This window comes from Sus scrofa, chromosome 15, assembly GCF_000003025.6.
Source record: "Sus scrofa isolate TJ Tabasco breed Duroc chromosome 15, Sscrofa11.1, whole genome shotgun sequence".
NCBI lineage: Eukaryota > Metazoa > Chordata > Mammalia > Artiodactyla > Suidae > Sus > Sus scrofa.
Genome location: NC_010457.5, coordinates 78,150,718 through 78,177,070, shown reverse-complemented (window position 1 = coordinate 78,177,070; position 26,353 = coordinate 78,150,718). Strand labels below are relative to the sequence as shown.

Sequence of the window (26,353 nt, the reverse complement as noted above, 5' to 3'; positions counted from 1 at the left end):
TTGGAATACCCGGGAAGCACAAGATTATTCACCTGATTCTAGGGTTTAAATCCAACTTCGAAGAGACAGTCCAAGGGATTTGTAGTTGCAAATTTCACTCCGACACGAAATCGAGTACTAGGAACCCTAGTTGTGGCGGGGAAGGCGGAGCCTGCGTGCTTCTCCTGACTGGCGTGTTGGGGAAAATGGAAACAGCTGGGTGGCAGGGGTGCCCAAGAGGTGTGCAGCTGCTCCCCAACACCAGCCATTGAGGGCCATGACCCATTTCTGAGCATGAGGATCTTCCTGCCTTGGCCATCTCACAGATGAAATCTGCCTTCTTTCTGTTGAAATCTACTGAAAATAACTCTCCCGGTATTAGCTCTTTCGTCCTGATTTCCTCTAAAAATCATCTAAGGCAGCAGGTCACTTACATGAGACTGAGCACATTTATGACTTGAAGCCCTTCATAGGGAATATCGGGGAGGAGAAGAGGGGAGGGGAGGAAGGTGTATAAAAGTAGTTTACAAACTTACTTTAAAATTATACTATATTGTTACAGGTCCTGCGTCAGTTTATAGTTGAAAGAGAACTCTCTCTTGAGGAATTTATCTTGTGAGTGTTTTCTTAGTTTAATTCCCGTTCATGAGACGGTTTTCCTCAATTGAAGCTTTATCTAGATTAATTAAAATTCTTCATCCATAAAAACTGTATTTTATGACTAAGACTACATTCCCCAAGAGGGCAGAGGAGTATTATGTTTAAGTAATACTCTTCTAAAGAAATAAAAATGCATGTGGATATTGTTATTACCCTTTTTACATGAATCCTAGACACAGTACTGATTTCCAAATGGCCACACCTCTAATTAAAGGCTCTCAAATGGCACCTGATTTTCTATGTTAAGGAATTTTACTTTAATCTTCCCAGATTTTTATTTTAAGCAGTAGTCTCTGAATGCAGGAATGCACAGATTCGAGGATTCCCTCTAATGACAAGGAATGTTTAAGTACAATTAGTAATACTTTTGAAAGCCAACAACTGTTTTCCAAAAGAGTGGTACATTTTTTTGTTTCAGACTGGATCACAAATTACTGTATTTTTCTTACAATAGTGCTGAACTTTTATTTGAGGTTTTCTGTTACTGAAAAGCAGACATGATGGATTGAAATAAAAGATAATTTATTGCAATGCTTACTTTCTTGTGCAGAGAGAAGCAGTGTAATTGTAATTTACAGTAGCTGTCAAGAAAAATCCATCACAGATGACATTAAAATGACTTATTTTGCCTGAGCCACTTATTGTTTAAATGTGCATAATCTAATAGAAAGAGATTATTTTTTAAAAATCTGCTTTATATCTTCTAAATTAATATCAAAACATATACTTATGAATTAAACATTAAAAACCATTCATTGATACTTTCATCATGACATTTACAAGTTTAAATTATTTTTGCTTGAACTGTCACATATTTGTGATGCATGAATCTAGATCATATCTAGAGATATGACAAAAAGACAGACTTAGAAATATTTGAAAGCAAATGGAAGTACAGTGAGTTTAACACTGTAACCTAAAGATCCCTCGCCATCCCTCCTAAAGCAAAAGGGCACATAGATCTTGCTGTATAACACAGGGAACTATACCCAATCACCTGTGTTAGAACATGATAGAAGATAATATGAGAAGAATGTTACGTGTGTGTGTGTACACACACACACACACCTATGTATGTATAACTGGGGCACTTTTCCGTACAGCAGAAATGGACACAACATTGTAAATCAACTATAATGCATTTTTCTTTTTTAAAAGGGCACATTGAGAGCTCTTTTCATTAAACTCTTTCAGGTACTTCTTCAGAGAGATCACCCTATTCTTCGGGTTTCAGAGAACTTCAAAATTTCCTGTAAAGATCACCACGTTCCTGGTGACATACTACTCCTAAAAGATGCCTGAATGCTCTGTTCATGGTGTATCAGGAGAGGGAGGCTAGATGGTGAATAGTTCAAAATAAACGAGGCTTGAGTTGGAAGATGTTTGTAAACCTTCGGTCTGTAATGCTTCCGAATACTTTGGGCTTTAAGGTGGAGACTGTTTGTTTATTTATTCCCTTGAGATTTTGCCTGAATAAGAAAAGGTGAAATAAAAGATGTCCAGAAACACTGCCTTTAACACATCAGAACAAATATTTGTTGGAATCGGGGCCAGTTTCCTCTCCGGTGGCAGACATAAACCATCTAAATAATGAAATGTATTAGAGTAAAGGAAAAAGTTCATTGTCTGCTATTTTCCACATAGTTTTGTAAGTGCAGTGGTTGGGACTGATCTGGTTTTCAAAGGAGCTTGTACATGCAAATTCATACCCTTCGAAAACTGACCTTTGCATCCAGATAGCTAAAATCCAATGTCACTTTCAATTTTACTCTTCTTCTTCTTCCTTTTTTTTTTAATGTAGCTAGAATTAATGTAGTGAATATGTAATGAAATGCATTATCCTGCACGGAGATTTATCAGATTTTCCGACTGAATGCTATGCTTTGCTAGTACTAGCTGGAGTTCACCTGCATGTTGGTGTGGCGTGTGGCTCTTTTTTGTAAAGAGTTAAGTCGTACACAAAAAAAGGGAACAAAGGTCAGCACCCAGCCGCCACTTGAATGTGAGATTTTTCTTTTTATTCCCCTTGATGTATACTAGGCTCTGTGTTATTAGTCTTAATGATGGAAAATTGTAGTGTTGATACAAATCTTTTTTTCAAAGTAGTAGGCGGGAGCTCCATTTGTTAGTAAGTTTTTTTGTGACTAAAAGCCACGGACAGTACATTTATGTAGCAGTAAAAGGCCTAGATGCTCTTTCCATAGCAGAGCTAATTATTCCTACTGTGACCTTACTGATCCAGCCTGTTCCTAGTACATCTCATCTGCACGCCTGTTCCTCTGTGTAGATGGTGTCAGAGAATATGAAAAACCCTATAATGAAACCATTTTCATGATGGAGAAAGGCTACTGGAGTTGCACTTGCTACAAAGAGGCTCAATTATATGAGTAATTGTGATAATTTTCTACATTCATAGCCTTCAATGGGGAAAAAAGAATGAGAGCCACAAAGGAAAATTACTTTAACAAGAAAGTACAGAGAGTAAAAATGGAAGAAGAGACAAAAAGGGGAAAAAATAACCAGAAAAAAAGTTTAAAAAATAGATCTGGAGGGAGGAATAGCGAGACAGGGAGAACAACAGAAATGCTCAAAAGCCCATGTGCAGCTGTGTTGCACAATTAAATTGAATTTTTTTTTCCTGCAGTTGATGAATGTGACTACTGCAAATGTGCCTCTGTAGTTAGCTATCATTTGTTGTTCCGTGACAGGAAAAGGATAATTACCTCTCAGAGAGAATCAAAGGCTGACATGCCCTTTAGACACAGCCATGAATGCAGAGCTCGATAGAATGCTTGAATAAGAATCTAGTGTTCTCTGCCCCCTTCGACTGAAGAATAAATTTTGTTAAAATGCAAGAGCACCACCAGTAAATTTGTTGAACCCTAGGTGTTCAAAAATATGAGGTACATCTATCGACTCATCCCATTTGCAAAAATAAAACTGCATTTTGAATTCATTTCTATTATATTCATGGACAGTAAGATAGTGAGATATGCATTAAATTTCTTTTCCCAGTAGGGGTCTGATTCAACATTTCCTATGAAAGAACAGAGAGACACTATCCTTTTTTCCCAGGCTAGTTAGCCTATAATTTAAAACTGTCAAAAACACAATTTTGTTCAAAGTCTTCAATAAAAGCTTCTCAGATATAACCCAAAGAGATTTTACTAAAGTTTGATTCAGACACTGTTACAATATTTTTAAAGCCATAAATACATTTAACTGATATTTTACTGCCTTTTTTCTTAAAGTATTTGAAGGCTTAGGAAGAAAAAAGGCAGCATCTTTTCAAGGTGACTAAGCCTTCCATCCTTTAGACAAACGGGAAGTATTCAATGGTTCATATTAATGAGAGCAGTACTTTAAAAGGTATTGATGTGATCATCTTTAACAAAATATGTTACTTTTTAAATGAAAACACATATTCTGCATGTCTACTCCAAAACAGTTATGGGGGGAAAAAAGAGACCTAAAGTAGGTAACAGATTACAAAGAAAGTCTTGCATTCGGACAATACACATACTTTCCAAAAGCGAGTATAGAACGCTGTGTGGAAAGTAAACAATGGTTTGCAGGAAAAAAAACGAACCAGACCAAAAAAGGACAGAAGATCCAAAAAAGGACCCTTTCAGGCTGTCTTCTAACCCACTCATTTGAAAGGTAAGGCTTGCCTGAGCTAATGCTTTTTATCTATCATGGGAATACGTTTCACTTCATGCCTTGAAAAAACTAGCTTTGCTTCTGCCTCATTATCCAAGAGTTGGGAGACTTATCCCCTTCTTAGGCACTCTTCCATACAGGCCAGTATGTCAAGCTACAACTAAAGAAGTCATATAAATATTGCTCGCTGCTTCTGTAAGTTTCTTGATTGACCTGGTATAATTCACTTTTGAAAAAAACAAACTTTTTTTTTTTAAACTTGGGGAACAACACTGCAGCGCAGCAGTTCACATACTGATATCAGACTGAAATGATGGTTCTGAATCATAAAACATGTCATCAACTTTCTACCAAGCTACCAATAACCTTTGTACCATTTGCCAACCCTCCCTTTACTTGTCAGTGCAAGGCTTACCTGATTGTGTTTCCAATTACAGAGAAGGGAGCCCCTGCTCTGCAAGCAGCAATTGCTTCATCTCTACACCTCCTGGCAACCTCCACTAACTTTTTACCGCCTTCATCCACACTGCCCACCAAAAATGTTTCAGAGGTGTCTCCATGGTAGCCATTGTAGTAAACCTAAGCACAGGCAGAAATTTAAAAATGTGTCCTTGTTTAAAAATCTACTCCCCTAACATCTACACTGCATTCATTTCTAATTTCTTAGATTCATGTGTTTCCCCCTTCTGGCATTACTGTCAAGTTTACCTATGGAAAAAAAAAAAAAAGAGAGAGAGAACAAACAGGCTCATAGAAATTAAGAAGATGAAGACATGCAATGATATGGCAAAATTTCAAAACAAATACGTGACTAGTATGGCTAGGATAGCATTAGATTAGCAATGTTCTTGTAACATTTTGGGGACTCATTTTATTTCTGAAACAAAATTATATATGCTAAAATAGTGACCAAAGACAAGGACCCACAATTACTACCGTAGGTTTAGAGAATCCAGAGGTATTTAACATGGTGAAGTTTCTTCAGTGTCATAAAGGTACTTATCTTTTATTTACCAGTCTCACACTTGGAAGTGATAGATAATGGCAAGAAGAAATAAGATAGACATGTCAGTATTGTAACAGACAGAAGGAGAATTCAGTTCCAAGAACTGAAGTGGCTCAATATCAGAATGAAATATGTTATAGAAAAACCCTGACTGGAAGTGAAATCTTAATCAAATGTTCCAGAGGGAATGTTAACAGAAAACACTATACATGGATTTTTAAAGAGTCAGAATCTAACAAAACAGGCTTAAGAATAAAATTACAGAAAATAGCATTTTATCCGTCTTCAATGACTCAGAAGGCCCTGTAGGATCTTGAAGGACACCAGATTCATTATAAAAATCAATAATTACCAAACACTATCATAAATATAGAAGGCAGAAGAGACTGGCTGAATATTGATCCTTTGATATAGCATGGAATTTGCTATTTTGTATAAATCTGTCCCATGTAATTATTTTTCACATTTCTCTTTCTCATGAGGTAGAATGCAGAAACTATTATAAAAAAGATATTTATCTAAGCTTTCTATTGTAATATTGAATTAATCTGTATACTATTCTACATTAAAAAAATACTCTGGTATACTCTGAGGGAGGCAAAAGTGTATTTTATCTTCACTTTATAAGTCAGTAAACTGAGGCACAGACAAGTAACTTGTCTAAGGTTAATGGCAAAATATAGAGGTAGATCCAGATTAATATGATAGATTATTGGCTTGTAATCAAGTGTGTTCACTGCTACATCAAATTACCTTAATTACCTTGCAATAAAGCAGTGTTTCATGTGTTTATTCCCATTGCAATCCAAGGAAGTATAAGTTATTGTTTTATACACACATATATAACATTTACTAATATAAGAGTAATTATTTAAAACAAAATCATGACCATGAATGTCTGCTATTTAACTAAAAACATATTTTTCAAAATCTTTGTCTTTCGTATTACTTTTTGCTAACCTGCAAAACAACTAATTGAAAGAGTCAATATACTTGAGAGTAATAATACTTAAGAAAGTCTCTTACCCATAATTATTGCTTTTACCCACAAACTATTCTTGTTTCATAATTCATTTTTTAACAAATATTTATTGAGCCACTAGTAGGAGGTGTTACATTATCTTTTTTAATAAAAATTCAACTTCCAAGAGGGAAAGAAGTCTATTTTCTTGTGATACATACTAGACGTAAACAATTAGAAACTGCAATGACTATTTTCTGATAAAAGTACAGAATCTAATAATGGCGTTTTTCACTTAATAAAATATTTCATAAGAAATATAATTTAAGATACTGACCTACACGTTTCCTTAATTCCCTTCACATTTCTAGACACTTGAAATTTCACTTTGATCATCCGAATATTAAAAATGGAATTGTTTATTGAAAGTCTTCAGGAAACTTAGAAAAGGCAAGGACTATTCTCTTTGGACACGCTGGAAACAGGAGGAAAGAGTCTGCTGATTTCATTCAAAGCAGCAGTTTTTTATTAAGGAGTGATTAGGTGAGATAATAAGTGGAAAGTCCCCAAATCAGGTATAATCCAAAAGAAAAGTGCATCATGAAAAATACTTCATTTCAGGTACACTTTATAAAATACCTCTTCCACATATTCTGAGTTGGAAAGATATCAACAGAATAAATGTGGAGCAAATGTTCAAGTACTCTAAGTAGGACAAAATGATATAGGAAAGAGTATTAGCAATAAAAGAATCTTTGGCTATATCCTCAAACAAATTTATATGCAGAAAAAAGGCTGAATTAATTTAAACAATGAAAAATCAGACTGCACTAAGCTGGTAGATGCCAATCTCCACCTCATTCCCATTCCCACCTAAGTTTCATGTCCTGGATATGGAATAGCTATTATTAAGAATATTTCCTCATTAATAGAAACTGTAATCCTTGAGTGCTGTTGTCTATCTCACCTGGTTCTCAACAGATGTTTCATTTGTATTTATTTAAAATGTATGTATTAATCATCAGATGTACAGAATTTATTTATAATCTCCCTGATCCAAAGGTACCTTACAAAGTTTTTTAGCAAAATGGATGACCAAAGCACAAATCATCCAAGTCTGAGAATAGTGAGGGGCTAAGAAAATTAGAAAAGGTTAGAGCTTGTACGGTTTGAAGTTCCTGTGTTAAATTACTTGGGGTTGTTATTTAAAAGAAAGGCTGTTAACCATTTGGTGGAAACTGAAGTTCTGAGAAAAAAGCACGCTGCTTGTACGCTTGGAGTTCAAGGCTCTCTACATCAGAAATGGAACACAATGTTACCTTCAGGGATTTTAATAAATCTAAGGAACACTGCTAGCAAAAGAGTTGCTGTCCAAATAGACTGACACACACAGGCCAATGTAGCCCCTAATGACAGAGTAAGATAATGACAGGCCCCACTCAAAATCAGCAGGAAGAGGAAGATCAATCTTGGCAGAGTGAAGGAAAAATGCTGGCTTTCTTCGCGTTAGCTCATCTCATACATATAGCTTCAGCAGCTGCCCAGTGCTGCGGTGCTCTGCATTAACTACACAGTGGATCAATAACAATTACACCTTCTCAAAAACATGACACATAGCAGGATTGGGTTGACATTTCACTTAGGCCAACATTGATCTCAGTGCATCTGATTCCAGCCCTAAATTCAAGTCAGGCCCGGGTTTACTTGGAATAAACACAGAGTTAAAGACAAAAAAGGAAACCAGCTGCTTGCGTCTGAGTCTAGAAGTAAACAGCACTTCCATCGGTGCAGTTCACATTTTCAATCCACTCTTCTTCCTGTTGCTACTGGCAATGCTGAAGTTGATCAAAGACTATTTTTTATATGATTTACTCACCGTGACATCAATGTTGATAATATCTCCATCCTGAAGAGGTCGACTGAAACATAAACAGGAAAAAAAAAAAATGGTGACAGAGAGATCTCAATAAAAGGATATAAAAATAAATACCTAATGATTACTATCATAAACCCAATGAGTTGTGATGACAATCTAGAGTGGAGGAGGAATGAATGGAACAACTATATCTCATCTTTAACTTCTGTTAATCACATCAATTTTTACAAGAAATACATAATATGAACATGTATTGCCACTGTTTAAAATTCCATTCTTTTGTTCTTCTCTTTTCTTGCCGTGCCCACAGCATGTGGAAGTTCCCAGGCAAGGGTTTGAACCCAGGCCACATCAGCAACCCAAGCTGCTGCAGTGACAATGCCAGATCCTTAACCCACTGCACTACAGGAGAACTCCTAAAAGTCTACTATTCTTAACAAGATGTACTTATTAGTTACCCTAATTTTGCAAAAGGTGAAAACGATATTTGCCTCCATTTGGGTTCTGACCATTTAAATGGTTAAAATAGAAGACAGTAAAAGAAATACCTAATGTACCACTACTTTTTTTGGATCATATACTGATTTAGCAAATATTAAATGGTGGTGTTATGCCCGTGTAGAAGCAAAATACTTTAAAATTGTTGGTTTACCATAATCAGCTTCAAAAGTTGGGTTTGAATCAAACTGTAGTGTCTTTTGACATACATTATAGATCTTAGTTTCATGTTTTAGTTTCCAAAGGTACAATATGTTATTAAGCAATGAATACCTGTCAGGAATACCATGACAAAGCACATTGTTTACAGAGGTACAAACAGATTTTGGAAAACCTCCATAGCCTAGAGGTGAAGGATAGGCATCATGACTGATGATCTCCTGATGAACAAGAGCATCTATCTCTTCTGTTGTCATGCCAACCTAAAATATTAAACAAAGAAATTGTGAAGTGACAGCTGAAGACATTTCCTGTATTTATTGACTATGCCTATAACTACAGCACTTCCCCATGAGGTTGTATAAATGTGATAAATCTGTGGTACATTTTAATTAGTGATGATTGACATTAAAATCCTAAGTTGTGCCTCACTGAGAATCATCTGGGCATATGATGGTGTTATGGACTACTAGGGAATGGACACTTTAAACTCTAAGATCCTTTCAATCACTTGTGAGTGATTAAATGACATGACTCCTTTTTAACTTGAAGATTTAAAAAAAGGTGTTCTAAGGCAGTTCCTTCCTCTTCCTCAATGGTCAGTGCCCTGGGCTAACTGAAGGATATAAATTCTCAAAAGGCTCTTCAGTTTAGATGACAAAGCCTGAAATGTAGGTCAATCCATGCCTTTTAATCTCAGCAAAACACTACATGGGTTTTGCAGTAACAGCATGGAGAGTATGGATGTCATTTAAAAAAGTATCTGATACATTTTGTAGAGACTCAGTTTCACTAATCTTGATTTCCTTCATGCCTAAATAAACCAATGTGTTTAAAATAAAAAAAACTTTTCCCTTATTAAAAGGTATCCAATTGCTCCCAAACTATAAGAAAACTAAGTTTTGTGAATACATGAAGACTATCTCCACAAACTCATAAAGCATCAGTAGAGGTTTTTTGTTGTTACTTTTTGGCTGCACTCATGGCATGTGGAAGTTCCCAGGCCAGGGCTCGAACTCAGACCACAGCAGCAACTCAAGCTGCTGCAGTGACAATGCTGGATCCTTAACCCCCTGCACCACAAGGAACTCCCATGAGTACAATTTTTTTTTTTTTTTTGTCTTTTGTTGTTGTTGTTGTTGTTGTTGTTGCTATTTCTTGGGCCGCTCCCGCGGCATATGGAGGTTCCCAGGCTAGGGGTTGAATCGGAGCTGTAGCCACCGGCCTACGCCAGAGCCACAGCAACGCGGGATCCGAGCCGCGTCTGCAACCTACACCACAGCTCACGGCAACGCCGGATCCTTAACCCACTGAGCAAGGGCAGGGACCGAACCCGCAACCTCATGGTTCCTAGTCGGATTCGTTAACCACTGCGCCACGACGGGAACTCCCCATGAGTACAATTTTAAAACAAAATATTTTATGAAAGATCAACTATCTTTTCAATAGTTTTTTTTTTTTATGCTATTTCACATTCACATTATGGTTAGTTGTATTGCTCAAACAAGTCTATTACACAGATGATATACTAAGTAATTTCATCTTTGAGTCTCACTTCCTAAATTCTGCCCACCTTTTGGAAACAACAGGACTGTATTTTCTTTTATGATCCTTACATAGCAGGATTCAGATTTGGTTGCAGATTTTTTTGTTGCTATTGTTGTCTTTTTAGGGCTGCACCCGCGGCATATGGAGGTTCCCTGGCTAGGGGTACAATCGGAGCTACAGCTGCCAGTCACAGCTACAGCAACACCAGATCCGAGCCACGTCTGACACCTACACCGCAGCTCACCGCAATGCCAGATCCTTTAACCCACTGAGCGAGGCCAGGGATAGAACCCGCATCCTCATGGATACTAGCTGGGCTCTTTACTGCTGAGCCACAATGGGAACTTCCTCAGTTGCAGGTTATTCTGAAAGACCTAAATCTTGTAGTAAGATAGCTGTATATAATTACATAGCAGAATTACCTCTGGGTTAGGGTATCTGGTCTGATCTTTTTTTGAAGAGCTAATGCAAGAAAACAGGACACAAAGGATGAGGCAGAGAAACTCTTCAGGCACACGAAAATAAGGTGGGGAATAAAAGCAGGAACTATAGGCAGGAGTAAGGGGGCAAGTCAAAGCCGTCTGCCACGGATCAGCTTAAATAGGCTGATTGAGCCCAAGGTAACGCCAGAATTCTGCTACTTAAAATCAAACTTGGATTTTAAATGATCTCTTGAATAAGCACAGAAAATAATACAATCCCTTTCCCCTCTCCCAGGAGGAAATTTTTAACAAATCAGATGAGTATGAAAGAAGAGTTGAAGGAAAAGGAGAAAAAGGGGGAGGGTTTGTTGCCCTCATTTAAGTCTTCCGAGGCTTGGTGAGACACCACCTTTAAACTCTTCCCGGCCAGGAGGAGGACATGACGGGCCAGCTGACAAGCCTGATGAAGCCCTTGAATCTGATCTTCAGTCTTAACTTCTATGCTGTCTCCCCAGTCGGGTACAATGCCTGTCGTCACATAGTCTGGCTTCTTTATGTGCTTGAGGAAAAAGGATTGAAAACGAAGATCAGAACCCAGCACATGACAATGGGATCATTTTTTGGGACACAGCCTCCTGCTTCATGGAGCTCTGCCCTTCCTGCCGGAGCACCGACCTCCGAAGCCAGCACAACAGACCCTCCAGGCTGCCCCCAGTTCCTTCCCCTGCCCTTTTGAACTTAACATTGCCTGTTAGTGCTGCCTCTGGATGGTCTATTAACCTTACTGTGCTTTGAGTCAAACTGGACTGAAGTAGACTTCTGGTCAAAACAAACAGGAGTTTTCTTTTCTTCCTCCCCCAACCCCGTTACAAGCCTATTGCCATTGATGATAAATAGCACCAAGCTTCCCAATTGCCAAATGGTTAATTAAGAGCACTTTCATCTCCTTGACACAAAGATAAAATTTATGCAAAGGATAGCTCACAACACCCTCGGTGAATGAATATATGTAAAAGGCTGACTGTCAAGTCCCCAGATGCCTGTTACATGTACACGTCTCTTATACTTTGCAACTGTACCCAAACTGAGAAGGAACCAGAGGACAAAACAAAACAGCTCTCTTTCCTTTTTTCTTTCTTTTCTGTCAAGTACATAAAAAATACTCTGAACACGTCCATCATTTGTCAAAAACAAACCACCCCCCCTTTCCCCCCTCGAAGCCCCTCAAATGTTCAACTCTGATTGCCCTTGAAGAACATTCTCCACCACTAACCTAAATCCATGGGCAGTATTCAGAAAATAAATACTATCTTACACACAGAGCTTCTTTCAGTCCCAAGGTTTTGCAGAGCTCTTGACAAACTATTTCTGGAAACTGCTACATAAGCTTTGTTGAAGAGTACCCAGTAAGGCTACACAGCAGTTGGGGACAGGAAGCTGAGGGAGATAACACTCTGCAATTGACATCACAGCACCTCTGGAAGGGCTGAGGCTAGGGCTCTGCTCTTGGTAAAGTGCCTCACACAGGATTTAAGGACCTTCACTGGTTCTTGCCTTCAGCTGGGCCTTTCTGGCACAGGTACCACCATGGCTTGGGCTGCTACAGCCGAGGCTCGGGGTGGGCACCTTCTCTCCACAGCTTTGCCTCCAGCACCCACAAAGCACACCGGGTCTCCCACAGCCCGGCCTCCTCTCCGCTTTGTGATCTGGCCAGCTTACAACCACAGGCAAAAGGGCTGTTGGCTTGTCACTGGAATTCTAAAACAATACATTCACCTCTCTGGAGACTTTTCTTTTCTAAGGAAATACCAGGAACATACTCTGCACTCTGGTGGCCTGTCTTGTCAGCCCTTGTCACAAAAATAAGCCACTCACTTTCAGGGAGTATGATATAGTAAATGTGAGTTTACTGCAAAAAAAAAAAAAAAAAAATGCATGTAAAGAGGGAAAGCAGGTGATTTTTTTGTGACAAACCTTTCTTTCTTTCTTCCTATATGATTCCCCACAGAATTAAAAATCTCTGAAAAAAATATCAAGAATGCCCTGAGACAAGATGTTTTATTTAATTTACTCTAAAGGACGGTTCAAAGAAAGCAGAATTAATAATATGGAAAGCATAAAAGCAAAAGCTTTAGGAAAAAAACATCTAGAGTAATAGTTTCAAGGAATCTCTCTTGAAAGATTCCAATTGAATAGCCTATTTCTTTTTCTTTAAAAAAGTTAGGAAATTACACACATATAATTTTATCTTCATGATAGAAATTTAATATGGAAAATTTCATGATAGAAATTTAAATTCTAGATGAGTTAAGCAGTTATAAGCTCAGAACTTTATTTTTTAAAATGAACATTATAGAACCGCAGGATGTTAAAACTTCTCAAATCACAACTTTAAATCACAGACCAAGTTTAAAAATTATGATTCGAATGGCTCAGAAATCAAAGGTGCAAAGACATTTGATTGCTTCTGCAGTTAACCTTTATCTTGGCTGGAAAGAGCAGCAGATAATAGGCAATACAGTACCTTAGGGACTGGATGAGCTGAAGAAACTGCAGCCGGCAAAACTATACTGTGTGAAATCTCTCTTTGTCTCCGGAAAAAGAAATTTCTTCTTTGTTGACTGCTGGACTGCTTGTGTAAGTAGATATGATTGAGTGGTGAAGAGAAAATCCTATGACAACCTAGGAGCAGAAATAAACACATCTTAAAAAAGCCTACTTAGTGCTACATTTTAAGCGGTTGTGTTGTCTACTAAATCATTATCATTGGCTCAAAAAGAAAGGTATTCTGCGTTCTAGTACAATAGTAGCACGGCGTATTTATTACCTAATAGTATATTTACATAAATGTTTGACAAAGGAAAACTCTTTTAATGGGAAATAAACATATAGAAACATCTGCTAAACACTAGGTCTATAAAAAGAACAATTTCGGATGGGGTACCTTAAATGTAGCAATGTCCAGGATGACCCTAGATTCAGGGCACTGTTTGGGTGGCTTTATATTCCTTAAAGCCGTTTTCCTTTCATGAATGCTGGACAAATTGCCAGCTGCACTTTTTGCCCTCGATAGGATTACTACTCTGTGTTAAGTTCATGTGCAGCGAAGCATTATACTGTAATGAATGCTCAAGTCAGATAAAGACCAAATAACAAAAATGTAGGGTGTAACCCTGAAAGAAAACGAATGTAGGGACGTAAAGTACCCACAACAGGAATTTAGAAATATCTATTAAAATTTTAAATGCCCACATCCTTAGACTCAGCAATTCGTATAGGACTTGCCTGTATGCAATGATGGATGTGTGAAGATGAACTGCAGCACTGTTTGTGGTAGGAAAAAATGAGAAATAATCCAAATGCCCATCTGTAGGGCACTGGTGAAATATGTTATGTTAAATCCACACAACAACAAAAAAAACTATAGAGGTATTAAAAAAGAGAAAAAGCTAAATCATTTCTACGTATTGATAGGGAAAGAGGTCATACTATATCGTTAGGAAAACAGCAAATGCTGAGCAATATATCTAAAAAGCTCAGGAATGTAAACACAGCTTATACATTTAACATAAGCTTGTATATGCCTATAAAATTTCTGAACACTGATATTTATCAACAATGATTATTTCTGGGGCATGTGATTGGGGTTGGGGGCAGGGAGGAAGACTTCCTGATACATTTTATTTTCTTCTATATGGATTTTTTTTGTTTTATTTTGGCTTCATCCATGACATGTGGAAGTTCCCAGGCCAGGGACTGAACCCATAACAAGCAGTAACCAGAGCCACAGTAGTGACAATGCTGGATCCTTAACCCACTGAGCCACCAGGGAACTCCCTTGATAGACTTTTTAAAACATTCACTTGCATTACTTTTATAATTAAAACACTAGGTTAACAAATCCCCAACTTGCCACAATTACATGGCAGGTATTAGCAAACCACAGCCCAAAGGGCAAATCCGGCCTGCTGCCTATTTTTACATAGCCCACGAGCTAAAAATGATTTTTACATTTATAAATGGTTGAAAAAAACAGAAGAAAATAACATTTTGTAACGTGAAATTTATACGAAATTTAAATTTCAGTGCCTATAAAAGGTTTATTAGAGCATAGCTGCTCTCATTCATCCATGGCTGCTTTTGAGCGACGGTGGCAGAGTTGAGTAGTTATGACAGAGAACATATGGCCCACAAAGCCTAAAACATTTACTATCTGCCCTTATAAAGACGTTTGTCAACTCCTGGTCCAAAGCACTGGTTTTCAAAATGTAGTACCCAGACCAGCATATTAGCATCACATGGGGAAGAGATGCAAATTCTTGGCCCCTCCTCAATTTACTGACTCAAACTCTGGGATGAAGCCAACAATCTGTGATATTCTTTCCTTTTTCTTTATTACGGCCGTACCTACAGCATATGGAAGTTCCCGGGCTCGGGGTCGAATCAGAGCTGCAGCTGACAGCCTACACCACAGCCACGGCAATGCAGGATCTGAGCCTCATCTGTGACCTATGCCTCCAGTTTGTGGCGATGCCAGATCTTTAACCAACTGAGAGAGGCCAGGAATTGAACCTGCATCTTCATGGACCCTATGTCGGGTTCTTAACTCACTAAACCACAGCAGGAACTCCAGCAATCTGTGTTTTAACAACCCTCACCCCAAATGACTCTAAAGTTTGAGAATTATCAGACTAGAGTCATCTTTCAGCTGTGAAACACAAATTGCCAGTGAGTATTGGCTCCAAACTCAAGAGCTGGTGTTGGGAACTAGAGAATGCAAACAAACAAACCCAATGGTCATTGATGCAGTGTTTTAAGTTTTACTCAATTAGGTTCTTCCATAAAGTTGAATGCAATATTGTTGAATCAACCTTACAGAGGTGTTTCAGGTATTATTTTAAACAAGTCCAAATATCAGACAAAATGCTGCCAGTAATGTTACTTTTCTTTTTTTAAAGTTGCTTGATAAGAGGCAGGTACATATTCCCTAAAGCCTAGTACAATCTTTCCCTAAGGACAAAACCCCAGCCCTAGGATTATTAACTGGTCTATGAGGGGCAGGGTGGTTTCTTAGTGAAAGCAGATGGCCAGAAAGTGGACGCCTGGGCTGTCATCTCAGCTCTACCACTTGTTAGCTGTGTGGCCCTGAGCAAGTGAGTCCCAGGTGAGAATTCATTAGAGTCGAGTATGTAAAAGTGCCTTGCATTTAGTAGATGCTCATAGAAATGGTAGTTCCTTCAAGAATACCTAAAAAAGTCAAACGAGAAAGAAAATGCGCTTCTCATACTGAGAATTTATTATGTGTCACTTACTATACGAGGCACTTTACATATATTAGTTCGTTAATCTTCATGAGAACCTGTGAGTTGTGGAACTGTTACTACTCCATTCCACAGTTAAAGATGCGGAGGCAAACACAGGTAAGTAACTCCTTCAGAGTGCCAGAGCTGAGGGAAAGCAGGTTAAGGTGCCTTCATAAAGTGTATGACCCACGTTCGCATGAGAAAAACACACACAGGGAAACACTCCCCAGATGTAAAAGACATCATAAAACCATTAAAAATTACTACTACTGGAGTTCCCGTCGTGGCTCAGCAGAAACGAATCTGACTAGCAACCATGAGGACGCAGGTTCAATCCCTGGCCTCGATCAGTGGGTTAAGGATCTGGCATTGCTGTGAGCTGTGGTGTAGATGGAAGACACAGCTCAGATCTGGTGTTGCTGTGGCTGTGGTGTAGGCCAGCAGCTGTAGCCTGATTTGACCCCTAGCCTGGGAACCTCCATATTCCGTGTGTACGGCCCTAAAAAAGACAAAATAAAATAAAATAAAAACTGCTACTACTATTATCATTTTTCCAAAAGTAGTGAAGGGTCATCCATCTTCTTTCTCAAGCCGAACTCCTTTGCTGACCAAATACATGCTTCAGTGAGGTGGCTCACAGAGGTTTTGGCTGGGGATTCTATGGGTATAGAATGGAAAATCTGGGTCCCAGGCAAAGCCAAGGAAAGGATCAGGTGGAATCAGGCTCCCTAACTGCATCCCTAGATAGGACCAAAGATAACTCCCACGTGTTTCCCTTCTGAAAAAATTCATGTATTATGATGACTATTAACAATGATAACACTAATAGAAACGGTAACAACAGTGGTTAACACATAATGGTCACTTTCTTTAATCAAGCACAGTGCTAGACGCTCTACACACAATTAACTCTTACCAGTTCTGTCAGGGAGGTAGGCAGCTGTGGATGTCATTATTTTATGGATGAGGAACTAATAAGGCTCAGATCTCTGGTGGCCCCAGTTGGAGTTCTTCAAGTCCAAAGTCCAGGCCACTCTAAGCCGCTTTGCAGCAGTATGCATGGGCTCTAGTAGCTGACATGCTTTGCTAGAGAATGCATTTTTTCAGGGATGTGATTTAAAAGAAAGTTGTTGTTGTTGTTTTATCATGAAAAAAATAACTATCATGGGACCAGCCAACATTCAGAATGAAGGCACTTTTCATGAAAAGTCTTAGAACTGATCTAACTGGGAGGCATCGTGGTAGTGAAAATAACACAAGCTTTAAAGTCGTGACATGGATATGAATTACCAACATTTCTGAGCTCTGCTTTCTTTGCCATGACAGGATCTCCTCTCCCCCTCATTGTCCTCCCCCTCTCACCACTAGGCTGGTGAGAACACTGGCTAAGATAACATGTATTTGTAAAGATCCTTAAAAAATAGGTGCTCCATAAATGCTCAAGTCTTTTCCTTTCCCTTCTCAGCACTCAACATGTCTACCTGTGGGCCTTGAAATTTACTCATTCTTTTATTTGTCAGGCACTTACTGAGCTCCTTCTATACGCCATGCTTTGAACACGGGGTGAACTAAGTGACAAAGTCCCTGCCTCACGGAGCTTATATTCCGTGGTGAGACGCAGACAAGAAGCAAACCAAAAAATACATTCTATTACATCGGATGGTGATAATCCTGATGACAAATGAACCAGAGTGACAGAGCACTGGGGCTAGAGGTTCTCCTCCTGGTCCTGTCAAGGGCTGTGTGACCTCAAGCAGTAATGACAGCAGTGAACCCTGGCTGAGAGTTTACTGCAGCCAGGCTGAGCACTTCACAGACACTACCTACTGCTACGGAAGGCTCAGTACAATGAGGGAGCCGAACTACCTAATCTTGGAGGTCTCTTTCAGCTCTGACATTGGTGCCTTTATTCAGCACTTCCGATTGTCCTTCTATGTCCCAGGCAGTGCGATGATGTAGATTTTAGGACTCATGAAGAATTTTTTCAATGTGACTGCTAATATGAAAGGGAGATCATCTTTATCAGTATTATCAAGTTCAAGTACACAATCATTATGGGCGAATCCTTCCTATGTACTTAAATTCCAGGCCTGGACTAGGGTATCTGAACAAGGCTTTTGAGACATTCCCTTCTAAGATGAACACTGTTGCCAACATACCTGTCCTGCCAAATGATGGGCTCGCTGCCAAAAAGAGGCAGGCACCCCCACACATGACTTAAATAACCGGAACACAAGCTGAACATATCCAATCTGTTGACAATTACGGCTTTGCAGTGTACTCAGCAATTCCACTTTCATAAGATGTTTTTTTTTTATAGGAAGCAAAATCTTTCCTTTCAATCTGGTAAAAGATACCCTAAGAATGTTGTCACAAAGTAACAGGATAATAAGATACCATACCGTGTTTATTCCACTAACTATTCATTACAAACCAGAAAAAAAAAATTCAGTGTTTTCACAGGTAAAATAAATAAGTGCCTTTTTAGAAGATAACGGTCCTCCAATTAACATGACCGAAAAAATGAGGGGGAGAGAGATCCTCAACTTTGCTTATCATAGTGTAATTAATAAATAGTAATTACAAAAAAGATTTTTGGTTGTGCCCATAGCATGTGGAAGTTCCAAGAATCGAACCTGAGCCACAACAGTGACCCAAGCCACAGCAGTGACAATGCTGGGTCCTTAACCTGCTGAGTCACCAGGGAACTCCAGCAAAATTTCTAAGGGCAGAGTGAGCAAAATTAAAACCCCACCATCGCAATTACATTCATGATCACAAACTAAGGTATCTACTATAGATCATTCTAGAAAAGGTTTGCTGAATTTCCTATATATTTCCTTTCTTTATAAAAGGTCTGCTTTGTGCATCCAAAATGAATACAGTGTTACACATCAGTTCTATCTCAATTTGAAAAAAGTAAATAGAACTGCTGATACCTTCTTATAACCACATCCAACTTCCAACTTGCCACCGTCAACGCTACAGCTAATCTGATGCACGTTGTCCATCATCAGAGGCAGGGACACCAGCCAGGTTTCCATCAGTCACAGGACTGGTCTCTCAGTCTTCTGGCACCATCATTCACCCAAGACCCACAGCGAACCCTCTTTTGTTAAAACTCTTTTCAGGAAGCAAGGGACAAGCTGACTAATCTGAAGTTTAGGAGTTGCCAGTAGGAAATCATCAGAAACCTCAGGAGAGGAGAGCCCCAGACCAGCAAGGAGCTGCTTTGGACTAATTTGATCTTACAAGACAGGATCGCCATGAGTGTTGTTACTGTCAATTATGTAACAGAAACTCATTATAGGGTTTCCTTAGGCAGTAAATCTATACGTTATTTGCTACGAATACTGGAATATTTACTGTTCTCACAGGTAATAATAAGAATTTATTTTCAGTGTCATAAAAATTCTATCAGCTCCTGGTTTGAGCTGAACGTTGAAAATTATAGACAACTGCTTCTCTCCCTCCACGGAGGAGCACCCTGTGCGGCCTGAATGTCTCTTGAAATTGCTATATGTCCTTTGGGTCCTGCAGCCCATGTTTCATATTCTAAATGTGTATTTGCAATGTAAATCTAGGTTATGGTTTTATATATTTTCATATCCGGTAATAACATCGATTTCGAAAAGCTGTATTTTATTTCCCTTTACAGATTAAGTCTGAAAGGTGGGACTAGAGAATTCAAGTATGATGGGGTAGGAATGCATTTAAAATAACGAATGTTGCTGCACGCGACATGCCATATATTCATTGGCCTCTTACTCAGGGTCCATTTTAATTGTTATCTGTGCGTGCCTGGTACACCACATAATGAAATGCTTCCATTTCACCCACCGAGCCCTGGGTTTTTATGTGCACCTTTACTAATGACCCTTAATTAAGTCGATTTTACCCTTGGAAATGCAAGTTTTCTTTTGGTCAACAAGTATTTTTAAGGGAGAGGTCTGAATGAACTTTCAAAGAGACATTTAAAATGCTTATTATCTTAAGCGGTTGTAAAACTGAACAAAGTACATTTGTACTCAAGCGTGGACTACCAACACCTCTCTGTTTCACCGTGTGTTTCCAGGGAGGCACTCTCACCCTGCAAGAGTGCCGTCAGTCCTCAGCTATGTTATCTTTCAGAGGCTTCATGTATCTGCTAGGAAAAAACCCAATAAAGTGGCCTGTATCACTTTATATTAGCCAACAATGTCAACCAGAGATAATGTGTAATTTAAAGACACCCTGTAAAATGTCTCGCTGAACGTATTTTTTCATAATGATCAGCAAATGCCAAAGTCAAGTAACTAAACTATTATTTATAGCATATCAACATCTAATTGATTTTACAAATGGAGGCAATTATTTTGGATAAAGGGAGGAATGCCTGCCAGATTTAAATGATTTATGATTACTAAGAGAGAAAACAACAATGTTTTGCTAATTCATTTTCAAATATGGCTCTTACACTCATTGATGATTTTAATTTTAAACCAAATGATTTGCTAAAATAATACAGTAGTGCTTTTTTAAAGCGACTTGGTGACAGCAATCGGAGATATTTTTAACCGTCTAGAAATATTGCTTCCTACAATAGGCTCAGGAGGGACCGTACCATAGAAATACATTTCCAAGGTGCTGATTTAGAACCACAAGAAAGATCACACTTCATGAACTCCAACCAATTACCCAGGGTAGAAGCGCAGGCTCTTATAACACTGTGTGCTTCAAATCCAAAAGAGAGCACCGTGAATGCAGCCATGTCTTACATTTCCTGACCTAAAACACTGACTGCCCGCTTGATGGGTTTGATAACTTGCACAAACGTTGCAGAAGGAAAATTAAATAGTCTGCATTACTCGATGTGACTCCCATTGGTTTTTTTTATAATCTAGTACCACGGAGTACATGTTTCAAAAGTAAATGAGAAAGGCTGAAAGTTCCTTCCCATTTCAAGGAGACCGCAAAGCAGAAGAGAAGCTCGCATTTCACAAGAAATAACCTGTGCATCTGTTGAAGAAGAAGGGGAAAAAGAAAAAGAAAAAACCAGCTAGGGGAATGCCCCAGGCTGAAGCAGATACTGATTGGGCAAAGCTAAAGGACAAGAGCCCTTGGAACTAAACAAAAGCAAATTCATTCTGTTGACAGATGTTGATTACATCAAAGCAAAAAGGAACTTCCCCAACTCTCAATTTTTCTAAACAATTAATACTTCTCTACAACCTATACAATAAGGACAAAGCAAATTTTTAAACCAATTGTGATCAACATTATTAAACTTGTTTTTAAAAAGTTTCAGTTGAGTTCTGGTATGTTTTTAGCTATGGGCTCCTCCAAACAGTGCCTTATTCATTCCCATGGACACGTCTGGGGAACTAAGTTGGCCATGCCATCAGCCCCTTCCTTCCAGGGGTTAACTGCTCTGGCTGCCAAATAAAATACAGAGCAAGCCATGTAATTATGGAGACAGTCAAAGGGCAGGCTCTATTTTGAAATCTATTTGCACAGACAAGGTCTTCCAATTGAGCTTACAGGAAACAAGCTGGTAAAGAGCCTCCTTTTCCCCAGATGCTTTCCACACTTTTTCTCCAATTCAGGAAATCATGGATATGGACACCATACACCATTGCTTCCTGGATCTTCAGCTAAGATGCTATTACAGGGAGAAGAGTGGATCTGTTTCACCAACCTGTAAAAAAAAGCTCTTTTTTTCTTTTTTCTTAATTAACAGCATTTGGCACCAGCCCTTGGATGATAAAGCTACAGTGTTTATTAAACAACATTTCTCAAGAGAATGCAGGCCCAGTTGTTATGCAGGTGTGGAAAACAGATCATATTCTTTAATGCTCAAAATAAAGCACACAGTCAAGTCTAAAGTATACAGGCATAAATGCTTGTCTGAAATAAAGATTCTACTTGACATCCAACAGTATCCTTGAAGTTATTTATATAACCAAAAAAAAAAAAAAAAAAAAAAAATAAAAAAAAAATCACAAGTCACTTTCATGCTGAAACATAAAAAAAATTTGTCTTGGCTGCGTAAAGCTCTAAGCGCGCAATTTCATCATAGAAATCATTCTCCTATTCAAATAAAATTGGGCCACTACTCCTAATAAAAGAAAGTAGTCAAATGAAGGTGAGATAGTAGAGTCTTCCCCACACATACCAGGCTATGGATGTCAGAACTCATCATCAAGCTCATAAACCAAAGCCTGAGAGTCATGGTTCTACAGACGATGAGCTGGAAAGCCAGCCACGGAGCACTTCTGGGAAGAGGAGGGTGGCAGCCTGAGGGGATCCTCTACCAATAATAACAACATTCAAGAATGATGCCCAGGTCGCAGCAAAACATGACCTTCCCCAAGGCTCCATCGGGAAGTTGGCTCCATGCTACATCCCTCTTCCTTTAAAAAAAAAGTATCAATAGCAACTGATAGAGAATAATGTCAATGACAAGTTCAGACATGGGTTTAGGAAAAATACTTAATTTTGCTTCTTTACAAAAGCTAATTGGATAATTTATGTGATTATTCATTAATTTACACCACCAGCACCCAGGGAGCTGTGACTTAAACAAAAAGCATTCCCTTTTTCCTGGGAGACAAAACACCCCAAGCTATCCTTGGAAGACAGATCAATAAATACACCAATTTAATAAAGTAGACTCATGCTTGTGGGCCTAGAAAAAAGTTTCCTTTAGCCTGGCCCAACACAGCTATGGGAGGGGTGTCAAAAATTATAGTAAAGGGTAATAAGAACTCAAAATCTAAAACTAAAAGCAGATCATTTGATGGGTAAATGGAAGTTATACAGAAATGATTAATCTGGAAAAGGAACTAGGGCTATTGTATGAAATTTCTCCATTTAAGATGAAACATGTTTAGTTCAAAATCTGAATTTAAATTCATCTTCATAATCGTAAAATATTGAGTCACACCGAAATAGTATATGCTTAGAAAATCCCACTGTCTCTCAGCTAAAGTTTAGAGAAAAGCAGCTTTTTAGCACTTCAACAATACATACAGTCAGGCAACTTCTTGGACAAAGAAATATTGTACCCTTCCATGGGAAATAAAGGAGCTATTTACTAGGGCTTTGGTTAAAATGTAATAATTCATTCTGGTTGAGCCCTGTGAAAAATGTCATCAAAATATCATTTTCTGTGCCAGATTTTCTGGATGCCGTAATATCACTGAAATACAGAATAAAAGACAAGCTGTGATCAGAGTAGAAGTACGACACCAAAATGAACCAAAAGCAAACATTCGTTCTGTCAAAGTACAGGAAAGCATTTCACACAGTCCTGATAGCCAGAGAATGCACACTTCCAGTTTAGCACAGAACATCTGGCAAACTTCAACTTTCCACAGTCTCTCAAAAAAAAACATTCCTGTTACTTCACATAATTGGGTTAAAGAAGAAGAAGAAATAGGGAAAAAAATGATATTAATGCACACAAATAAGCATCAGAGAGAGCAATTTCACAGAAATAACACATGGGATCCAATCTTAGAGAAAGTCCATCTAAAATTATCATGAGTTTAAAAAAAAAAAACTGACATAGTAAGAAAGTCCTTCCTTGATTCTTCTAAAAAGACTGCTCTTAAATACTACTGTCATGTAAAATACCCCTCAAAATATTAGTTATCTGGATTAAAATATCCAGTAATAGAAGATGCTGGGTCTTATAATTTATGATCAAAGGCACAGCTTTTGTATGAATATTTTTCAACTGTATTAAAGCATTTGAAAAGAGTGCAATTTTAGTCTTCTTCTCACAACAGTGTTGAATGAATTCTATATGCAACATGCTGTAGTTATATTTTTGGATGTATTTCTTTTTCTCTCTTTCTCTTTCTGTCTGTCTTTTCAGCATATGGAGGTACCCAGGCTAGGGGTCAAATCGAAGCTGTAGCCTCTAGCCTACACCACAACCACAGCAATTGGGATCTGAGCCACACCTGTGACCTACACCAAAGCTCACAGCAATGTCAGATCCTTAACCCAACGAGCAAGGCCAGGGATCCAACCTGTATCTTCATGGATACTAGTCAGATTCATTTCCACTGACCCATGACAGGAACTCCCTTTCTTTCTTTTTATTAGAACTTTAAAGTTATTTATGCAAACAACTGGTATAAAATAGCTTGGAGCTTCGACTCAAACTGCAGTTTCATTATCAAAAAACCCCTCAAACCACATCTTAGTATCTTCCTGAGAATGTTTTCGCTGTACAACTCAAAGTGAAAGGCAGGAAATAAAAAGAAACCATTTGAATATAAATCCTACAGTGGTGTTTTAACAATTATAGGAGTTTTGCCTCTGCCCTATAACCAGGCAATAGAAGCGGTAGGCAGGCAGGTCGGTCAATAAGCACAACCTAAAATGAGAAACCTAAACTCCAGGAAAACAACACATTTTCAAGCTTCTGCAGTTGAAATTACACAGATTCAAGACAATAGAAGCCAAGATCACTCATCAAGTAGTCATTTTCATAAAAAAACAAAGAGAAAACAACAGTAGCCTCTTCAACAGAAGAAAGAGTTCCAAATTACCTGAAGGCAGCTTTTGGAAGTGATGTAGTTACGTTGCCACAAATAACTTTACATTCAATTCAACTGTGTAGACTTAGTTAACCACGTGAATAAATAACTACTCCATAGCTTTAAGAATTAATGCAAAAAGTACACTGTATTAAAATGGTACAGGCTTAAAAGGGGAGTTCCATAGAAGGCTGCTTACAAACTGGCTTTTTTTTTTTTTTCCCAGATGTGGATGCTCAGCTCTAAAACCATTCTTTTGTGTACTGAAGATTAAAAATGAAAACCACCATCACTACCAAAATGTATACTCTATCTGTATAAAGCAGACTGCCTCTCATATCTGAAAACACAATATTACTTGAAAACCTCAGCTGACCGAGATCATTTACACTCAGTGGAATGACAAATTCGTCATCTCATTTTCAGACTGAAGTCTTCAATATAACCACAGTCCTGAAATATTTGATGTGTCCAATATTTGAAGCATGCTGTTGTCTAGTGTGAATGTTTTTTGAACTATACTTCTACCAGAGTGTTACAAAAAGAAAACCAATCCCCAAATGCCTAAATAAAACCACTAATTTGGAGGTAAAAAGAAATGGTGGAATTTAAAACACTTTATATTTTGCTTATGAGTGCGCCATGGGATTTTTCTCCAAAAGATGTGCCTTCTTCTTGAGTGTTTAAATTGGTTTCCCTTCTGCAAAAATTAGTTGGTTTACTTGGACAAGTTGATTAAACTCACAAAGCCTCCATTTCCTCATCTGTTAGAAGTAATAATAATACCTTCCTCATAGAGTTGCTAGGATAACTGTATGACACAAGGTATGGAAAGTGGTACAAGATAAGCACTTGATAACTGGTAATTATGCTCACTGGTTGCCTGACTGTGGGAGAAGGTCACTCTAAAATGGACTAATCAGTAGGTAGGAGTTCCCGGTGTGGCGCAGCAGAAACTAATCTGACTAGGCACTGTGAGGTTTCGGGTTCGATCCCTGGCCTCACTCACTGGGTTAAGGATCCGGCATTGCCATGACCTGTGGTGTAGATCCCAGACAGGGCTCGAATCCAGGGTTGCTGTGACTGTGGTGGAGGCCGGCAGCTGTAGCTCTGATTGGACCCCTAGCCTGGGAACCTCCATAAACTGAGGGTGCGGCCCTAAAAAGTAAAAATAAATAAATAAATAAAATGGACTAATCAGTAGCAGAAACCTGCCAGAACTCTAAAATGCATTTTGGATCATTCACAAGGTAAGTAATTCACAAAATATCCCTGAGATCCTAGGTTGGATCCTGGAACTGCTACTTAAAAACCATGCTATCCAAAGCACTGGTCCTCTCCTGCTTTATCACAGGACAGCCCTGACCATCAAATGAGTTTGCAGAAGTATAAATACTTTACAAACTGGACAGCATCTCATGATCGTAGTGTACTGAGAGGAAGCTGAATTACGCACAACCTAATTCTGACATTTTTCTGACAGTTCTTGGTAGGGCCTTGCTAGAAAGCTGATGGCTAATGGTAAAGTCTAATGAAAGTCTCTTCTTCCATTTAGAATCATAAGAGATACCAGCTTTTTTCAAGACTCACAGCTTTCCAAGCACTTTAGTATATAGAAAAGTTTTTTATATTTGTTCAAAGAGCGGGAGGAGAAAAATCACGTTCTAGAAAGATTCCACTTGGCAGTGAAGACATTCCCTGTGAAGTTCACCATCAAAAATACTTTTGAGAGAGCAGAATGTTGCTATTT

The 26,353-nt window shown here is 38.5% G+C and overlaps 1 protein-coding gene across 7 annotated transcripts in view; it reads right to left on the bottom strand.

Moving 5' to 3' along the window:
- METAP1D (methionyl aminopeptidase type 1D, mitochondrial) overlaps positions 1 to 26,353 on the bottom strand; it is an 85,581-nt gene that overhangs the window by 5,211 nt on the left and 54,017 nt on the right. For 3 of the 7 annotated variants that reach the window (XM_021075524.1, XM_021075526.1, XM_003133473.4), the window contains exons 2-6: positions 13,294 to 13,451; positions 11,179 to 11,328; positions 8,914 to 9,062; positions 8,143 to 8,185; positions 4,715 to 4,878 (exon numbers count right to left, since the gene is read on the bottom strand). In XM_021075524.1, the coding sequence (XP_020931183.1) occupies positions 4,715 to 4,878; positions 8,143 to 8,185; positions 8,914 to 9,062; positions 11,179 to 11,328; positions 13,294 to 13,451 (664 nt within the window). Of the gene's footprint in view, positions 1 to 4,714; positions 4,879 to 8,142; positions 8,186 to 8,913; positions 9,063 to 10,769; positions 11,329 to 13,293; positions 13,452 to 21,592; positions 21,728 to 26,353 lie in introns of those variants that run through there. The other 4 variants (XM_021075529.1, XM_021075528.1, XM_021075527.1 and 1 more) reach the window with 3 other exon arrangements.